This window comes from Alosa alosa, chromosome 9 (assembly GCF_017589495.1).
Source record: "Alosa alosa isolate M-15738 ecotype Scorff River chromosome 9, AALO_Geno_1.1, whole genome shotgun sequence".
NCBI lineage: Eukaryota > Metazoa > Chordata > Actinopteri > Clupeiformes > Clupeidae > Alosa > Alosa alosa.
Genome location: NC_063197.1, coordinates 14,776,914 through 14,784,975, shown reverse-complemented (window position 1 = coordinate 14,784,975; position 8,062 = coordinate 14,776,914). Strand labels below are relative to the sequence as shown.

The window sequence follows — 8,062 nt, the reverse complement described above, 5'->3', positions numbered from 1 at the left end:
CCTACTTGGCTTCATGAACGTTAACCCTCTCAGTGCTGATGTTGTGTAATTGAAAAAAGATAGTACGTTAAGAGTAACACTAGTCATCAGTCTTTGCCAAATTGAAAGATATCATTTTCCTTCCTCGAAATCCAAGTGGCTACTGCGACTACTAGAATTCGGAAATGAGGCGTTCTTTAAAACTTTTTGTATTGGGAAGTATAACTGCAGCTCTTCTTGCACTGTACTTGAGAGGTCCAACCTTCAATGCTGGTAAGTACCTATAATATTTTTCTGATCACTTGAATCTACTTCGGAGTTCGGGCAGCTCGTCGTTCCTATAATGCCGTTGAGGTGACAGGTGCAAACGCTGACGGGACCTGAAGCGTCTGGCACAGGCTATTACGCAGAGCTGTTGTTGAAGTCTAATCGAGTTTCGTGTCATGCGATTTTAACCATGCAGGGCGGAGACAATTGCTTGAGGTTTGTGTGTTGCTTTATTCATGTCGTGTGCGAAGCTTGCATTAATTACTTGAAAAATGCGTGAGAGGCCTGTTCAAGCGTTGTTGTGAAAATGTGGATCCCTGAAAGCGTAAAGATTGATTGGAGGGGTTAGAACGGTCATAACGAGCAATGTAGTCCACTCAATTAGCACTTCATTGTGTGACAGTTCACTTGATCACATGTGAGGACATCTCAGTTGATGCTCACAAGGGAAGACATGTCAAATTAATTTGACCCAGTTATGGCTGGTCTGATCTGTGCACACAATAGGCTTATTCATTAACACAAAAGCCCTGAGGTTAAGGCATATTTAGTTTAAATCCTTTTCTGGGAAAATCCACTTTTATTGTCATAATGACACCTGACCACCAGTAGCTTGATATCATAGTCAAAGACAACTTAGTCTAACAAGTAAAACATGTTAATGCATGAATGGGGATATGGCATGTTTTAAAGGATAGAATGAGAGTTTGCTCAACGGCATATGGTGATGACCTTTGACCTGTTTCAGAGTCCTTAAAGGGTTCCCGGGTCTTGGTGACTGGTGCCAGCACTGGCATTGGAGAGCAGGTTGCCTACCACCTTGCCAAAGCTGGTGCACAGATTGTTATCACTGCAAGGAGAGGCAATGTTCTGGAGCAGGTAAGTGGGCTTAATGTGTAACACTAGATTGTTTTGTGATAAAAAAGTTTTTTTTTTGTTTGTTTTGATTTGTTTTGTTTCATGTATCAGGTGGTGAAAAAATGCATGACTATGGGGGCTCAGAAAGCCGTGTACATCCCAGCTGATATGTCAGAGGCGTCTGACCCAGAGAAAGTTGTGAGGTTTGCCGTAGAGCAGCTTGGAGGATTAGACTACCTAGTGCTGAATCACATCGGACCCAGTCCCTTTGCCATGTGGGATGGAGATGTTGAGCATACTAGGTGGTTAATGCAGGTATATTATTTTACTTCTCTGTTTAGATTATTGGTGTTTAACATGTGTGTATACAGGTCCAAGTCAGTTGTGACCAGTTTTAATGCTAATATAAGTGTAGATAGTTAGTCAGGCATTTTTCAATCAGTTACCCTTCTTAGTGGCAATTAGCCTACTACAGAGTAGATGATGAATATGTGTTAATGAGGGGCAATGCTGAACTACTGTACTAATGTGGTTTCTCTCTGAAAGGTAAATTTTTTAAGCTACCTGCAGATGGCATGGAAAGCAATCCCAACTCTTGAGCAAAGTAAAGGTTCGATAATAGTAGTCTCCTCTGTGCTTGGTGAGTCAAACACGTTATTAATGCATCACTCTTCACAATACATTGCATGAAATTGGACTTAATTGTAGGTGTCTGCCATATCACCCAAAATATATCTTGTCAGCTAACCATGGAAAAATAGTGGTGCTTCGGGATGATTTTGACTTATTAACTTTAATTTAACTTATTCTGGTATACAAATGGCATGAATCTGGACCCTAACTCATCAGCTATCTAATCTGTATCACATTATATCAATGTTTAGTTACATTGAAGAGATTTTAAGGGTATCATCTTTCAACCTTGGAAAATACCTAAACATGGATCATTACAACAGTGGTCGTTTTACAGGAAAGATGTGCACACCATTTGTTGGTCCTTACACTGCCACCAAGTTTGCCTTGAACGGTTTCTTCGGAACAATGCAGCATGAACTGGCCATGAAAAAGAGCAATGTGACAGTCAGCATCTGCATTCTGGGGCTGATTGACACAGATTCGGCTATGGAGAAAGTCAGGTTGGCTGTTTCAAAGTTACCTAACATCCTCAGGTCATTATTTTGTTTATGTTTATGGTATTTGACAGACACTTTTGTCCACAGCGATTTACAGTAAATACACATTAGTTAAAAAATAAAGTTGAAAAGCCTATAGGCATAATGATAATAGTAATGATAAGAAAAATATTAGTAATAGAAACATTATTAAATATCAACATATAATGAGTTTTCATGAGCAAAAACCATAAACATACAAACCATAACTCTCTAAGAAAATGAGTAAATTGATTCAGTAAGACGAACAGATGAGTCTTTAAACATTCATAGCCATTTGCTGCTTTTTTATTTATTTGGTGTGCGTTTAAAGGGGATATACCAACATGACGGCGTACCCGGCGAGTGAGGCAGCCTGGCAAATCATCACAGCTGGAGTGACCCGGCAGCCAGAGATCTTCTATCCCTGGTACGCCTACTACTCTGGCCTCTTCAAGGACTGGTTTCCCTTCTTCAGGGACATGGTCATCCGAGGGTTTTACCATTATGAGCCATAGAGAAGGATGGAGAGGATACCCATATCCTGCACATGTGCACAGCAGGCAATAGAATGTCATTTTGTTTTTAGAATGTTTGTGTTTTTAGAGCTAACCATTTTGTTATAGTTGTGTATTTCATTCCCTCATCCATGTCTAATTTTAAAGGTACACTATGCAAGATTTTCACCTTAATATAACCTTTACGAAGCTAATTTGATGGTAAACAAACTTGTAATAGGGGAATCGTTCACCTAGCATAGCCATACAGCATAGCCATAGCGAGTCGCTAATAGAGAACCAGCCATGCAACTTCAAGAATAGTCAACCTGAATACATCTTGCTTGAATCATGAAACATTACCTTGTCAGTAGATGTAGCTCTTTGGAGATAGCCTGTTGTTAATCATTCGCCTCCACAACAACAGCATTTTCATTGTGTACAGGGGGAACAAGCCACGAGATGTAGGCTATTTACAACAGCAGAGTGTAAAATATAAATATATCGCGACTCTAGGGGGAGTTCTACAGTCGCCAAAAATACCTGAAACTGCATAGTATACCTTTAATACAAATACCTATGAATAGTGCAGTTCACTGTTTTTTATGCTAGGGGGGGCAATAGCACTCTCAAAAGCCTTTCAGCATGAAATTACCCCATTCCAAATACAGTAGATCCTTATTTCTTTTGTATTAATTTTAGGTGCATAACTTTTGTATTACTTACTTATACATTAACACTGCTGATATTTTATATTTAATTTACATTGCCTCTACGATTGCTACATATATGTATTTGTCTATTTATCCAGCATACTTGAAACTCTGAACTCTCATGAGTTATCATACAATCAGGAAGGAACTGAAATTCTTTTCTGCCATGCATGCAGTGAACATAAAACTTGAAAAACACTGTTCATTCATGTCAATCAAGGAGAGCTGAACCGGCTTGGCCCCTTATGTAACAGCAGAGTGCATGTTTCAACTCTGCACTGATCCCTATTAAGACTAAAAACTGGTTTTGTGTTCTGATGATGATCACATCACTTGTGTTGTTATTCCAGTAAATATCTGTTTGTGAAGGGTTTTCCCTGTCATCATAGCCTGTGGGTATTTCAATATGTATTTTTGCAGATTGTTTTTAATATGAGTAAAAGGTTTATAAAAAAGGTTTGTTGTATATATCTTCAGGGCAGTGAATTGAGAACCGAGAGTGTGACGTTACCACACATTACACATCACACATTACCACAGTGTGCAAGACAGTTGTATCAGGCATTACACTGAAGAAGCAATAAAATATCTGTGTCTTGCCTGGCATACAGAATAGTCAGTGGTGGCGTAGCTGAGTTTGAATAATTGTTCATGAAATAAGACAACCTCTGAGTTCAGGCCAATGGGGTCATACAAAGCATAAAGAATTGGGGAAACATGGCTTCTCCATTTGATAGTTACATCTATTCAGGAGACTCCACAAAGACATTTATTCAGACAAGTTCTTTCACGCTCCATGCCTAGGTTAGCATGAATATCCTGTATAAAACAGACAACAGTTGGGGCCACCAAAGGTTATAATGCATCTGTAGTTGCAGATTAGTTTGTCACAGTTGAACTCTCACTACACATTAACGTAATTGATTCGAAGCAGGTTTATGATGGCAAGGGCAAGGCATTTTGGGCATTACACAGCATTACGGTCTTTAGAAAGAATTCGTACCCCCTGTGGAAGATGGAGAGGAGGTGGCCTGCAGAGATATCAATGCAGAGCATCTTTTGGATACATTTACTGTTAAGACTAGTGTGAGACTGGGATACTGTCGTTTAATTTCTTGGTCTCAATGGACTGCATAATTACATCAGTTACGGCTGGTAAAAAAAAGCAATGTTCATCTGTCACTCTGGGAACAGCTTCATGATTTGGACTGTACATGGCTTGCCTCAGCTCTTGCACACCCACTGACATATAAATGAGAGAATGGATCTTCAGGTTTACAGTGAATTACAGCGCACTGGTGGGTCTGCAGAGAAGCAAAACTAATGTCAAAGTATAGGGGAAACTGAACACTGTTTTTGATACACTGATGAGGGTCAAAGGGGAGCTAGCCAAGAGAGGCTATGCTCATGGAAGCATACACTACATGTTTGGTGGTAGATTTTGTGATGGTATCACTAAGGTACATGAGGCCAAAGAGGTCAACCAGAGCCTTAAGAACATGTACAACTGTTGAAATTTAAAATGTTAATTCTGGCATTACATCAGACTTACAGTAGACATCAATTCTGGCATTACATCAGACTTACAGTAGACATCCACCTAAATACGTTTGCAAATATACAAAATTGTCCCTAAATGTTTTTACATTTAGCCATAAATGTGTTACTTTGAATGCAAATTGTTATAGGAAAATCATCACTGACCAATGCCCATGGACTGGTCTTTATGTGAAGCCTTTGAGTGCTTGCATTCTTACATTAAGCCTTTGAGTGGTTATTTTGCTAGAAAATGTGGTAAACAAATAAGAAACTTGCTTATTTACTTACTTCGTATTTCATGCTTCTGTAATTGGTTATTTGTTTAAATATGAATTACAGTACGTAAAGTCCCTCCCTGCTTCTCAGCTGGTTTACATGTGATGACTCAGTGTGTCCTCAACATGGCAGTGTTTCTCCAGTTTCTGGTCACTTTGAAAAGCCTTCTGTTTTGGAATATCTCACCAGAAAATTGCTCCCTAGATGAATAGCAAACCATATTGCACTCCTACTACGTGTGTACAGATGCACAGATTCACATTTCTGTTGGTGTAGTTGGGTCAACATCAAAAACTATACAAACTTACCAGCAAACACATTACATTAGGCCTATTGCACACAAACAAACATTTTGAGGGTTATTTTGTCTCTCGGACATATTTTACGGCCACATCTGTGCTGAAATCCTGGGAGGATGTAAAAAGCATTCACATATAATTTCATATCTCTCTGTCTTTCTCTTCTCTGCCTCCCTTTGAGTTCCTTCCCCTCTCTCTCTCTCTCTCTTTCTTTCTCTTTTGCAGTTTATCTTCTCCACTCTTTTCTCTATCCCTCTTTCTTCTCCTTCATCTCTCCATGTCTCTTCTCCTTTCTGTCTCTTTTTCTCTGTCTTTCTCCATCTTCCTCTCTCTCTTTCTCTATCCCTCCTTTTTCCCCTCTCTCTCTCTCTCTCTCTCTTTCTTTCCCTCCCTCTGTTGTACGCCACACACACATGGTGGGGCCTCCTGGGGAAGGGAGCAGGCTCTGCCCGGGATGTCAGCCAGTAACACCTGCAAAAGATTAGTGCTTCTAATGCCGGGTAATAAATCCCCTCACCCTCGACTAGCATCAGCAGATAGCGGAGTGAGAGAGAGAGAGAGAGAGAGAGAAAGAGAGAGTGGAGCCCATGAGGGGAAGAGGCACACCCTACAGCACCAGCACACCAACCCACCATTCGCCAGTGGGACAAAGATCACACTCAACCTCACACACACACACTTCGTCCATCTCTGAGCTGTTTGGCAGCTGCGCCAGTTGTGCCCTTCTCTGTGTGTGTGTGTGTGTGTGTGTGTGTTTCTGTGTTGCTCAAACACGCATAGTTGAGTGTGAAGGGCATGCCATATGTGAACAAAGATGACAAGATGTACTAACGATGTGGGTACTTTTCAACAGTGAAGCCTCACTGATGTTTACTCTCTTATGTGATAACTGTTTTTCTCTAACTAAGTGAGAAATATAATGTAGGAAAAGTTACTTGTGTGCTTCACAACATGCAGGTAATGTCCAGTTAACGCACCTCATATGAGAATGAAAGTGAGCCACAGCAGCATCCAAGAAGAGGCCGCCGGTGGGGATGAAATTGGGCAAAACCGTCAACGTCAAACAATCTCATAAAAATGAATACCGGAGGCTGATGCAAGCAAGGGGAAACCGGCACCCATTTTAAAATGCATGAGGAGTGGTCTCAGGAGGAGTACAGCTGAGCCATTTGAATGGAGTTAGGTGAGAAAGGCAGAGGTTTAGGCTAAGATTGTGGTATAATGTGTGAGCAAACATTTCACATCAGAAATGTTTCAAAGTAAACATGCAAAAAAGCTGAACAGGGTTTGACTTTCATCCTCATTTTCAAAGAAGCAAATAACTGTATGTATAATTAGAGCATGTTTTGTAATCAAATCAGACAAAGATGTGTGAATAGTTTATTTCAAGACAAATACAGAGGCCTTTTTAAATCCAATTAACCTAATTAGCGCTAGTTTCTTAGCACGTTCCTTTAGCCATTCTGTCAGCTAGGAATATAATCAACATAGCCAAATGTCCACAAGAAGTATCACAAGAACTTGTTTCCAATCATTAGCCTGGACACCATTATCACTGAATCCTTTTAAACAAAATACAACAATTACGCAGTCCTGGGCGAAAACAAATGTAAGTTGTGATAATGAGCAAAGAGCGGAGCAGAGATAGAGCATGCGGGCTATCAGGCGGTGGAAGCGGCACTGGTGATGAATATGTGCCGGGGCTGCTCTGAGGGCCAGTGATCCGCGTGGGCCCCTGGACTCCCGCTTCCCCTCCCCGCACCCCTATTCATGTCCGCACAATGGTTGACACCTGTGTCCTTTCAGCCCTGCCACTATTATTGTTTACATCGCTCCCGAGAGAAGAGAGAGGCCAGAGGTGCTGTGAAGCAGGCTAACCCCTGTCCCCCTTTTTTTCCCCGAAACACTGACCCCCCCGTTCCCCCCAGCCCCAACACCATCTCATCCCTGGCCCCCTAAAACACACTCCTGTCCAACCCCTCCCCCCCACCACCACCACCATCTCTGACCCCCATTCCCTATTCAGTCCTCTAGTCTAATTAGGCGAGGTTCCCTGTGCCCAAAAACATAGGCGGATGCAGAGAGGAAGGAGAGAGGGAGAAAAAGAGAGTTCACTCTCTGCCCCAAGGGTGCTGTTGTTGTGCAGTTCTAGTACTTTCCTACTGCCTCCGGAATAGGGACTTCCGGATAGTGAGTGTGTGTGTGTGTGTGTGTGTGTGTGTGTGTGTGTGTGTGTGTGTGTGTGGGTGGTAGTGATGATGAGGTAGGGGGTGATGTGCACAAGCACACAAACATTCGCTTAGTGGCCATTATTTTAAGAAGAGCCTGAAATTAGTCGGAATCCCATTACATGCTTGACACCCTATTTGCTCCGACACACAAGAGTTCATCTGTGCCCCAGAATTAATGCAAAGCACAGCCCTGCATAACTTTATCCCGTTAATTGGATGTCAAAAGCACTTGACGTTTTTTTTTCTTCTTCA

The 8,062-nt window shown here is 41.5% G+C and overlaps 1 protein-coding gene across 2 annotated transcripts; it reads left to right on the top strand.

Annotated features, from left to right (window-relative positions):
- Positions 1-4,085, top strand: hsd11b1la (hydroxysteroid (11-beta) dehydrogenase 1-like a). Of its 2 annotated transcripts, none has more exons than XM_048252780.1 (6): positions 1-252; positions 995-1,125; positions 1,216-1,419; positions 1,651-1,744; positions 2,075-2,240; positions 2,590-4,085. In XM_048252780.1, exons 1-6 carry the CDS (start codon positions 165-167, stop codon positions 2,771-2,773), a joined length of 867 nt encoding a protein of 288 aa, XP_048108737.1. In that variant the 5' UTR covers positions 1-164; the 3' UTR covers positions 2,774-4,085. The 2 variants fall into 2 exon arrangements, with proteins under 2 accessions (XP_048108737.1, XP_048108736.1); XM_048252779.1 differs by having other exon boundaries at positions 2,075-2,273.
- The last annotated feature ends 3,977 nt before the right edge of the window (positions 4,086-8,062 follow it).

Excerpts from the sequence above, each read along its gene's own strand:
- hsd11b1la (XM_048252779.1), top strand. The coding sequence starts at position 165 with ATGAGGCGTTCTTTAAAACTTTTTGTATTGGGAAGTATAACTGCAGCT. Across the intron at positions 253-994 it reads AGGTCCAACCTTCAATGCTG|AGTCCTTAAAGGGTTCCCGG; the intron begins GTAAGTACCTAT and ends GACCTGTTTCAG. Across the intron at positions 2,274-2,589 it reads AAGTTACCTAACATCCTCAG|GGGATATACCAACATGACGG; the intron begins GTCATTATTTTG and ends GTGCGTTTAAAG.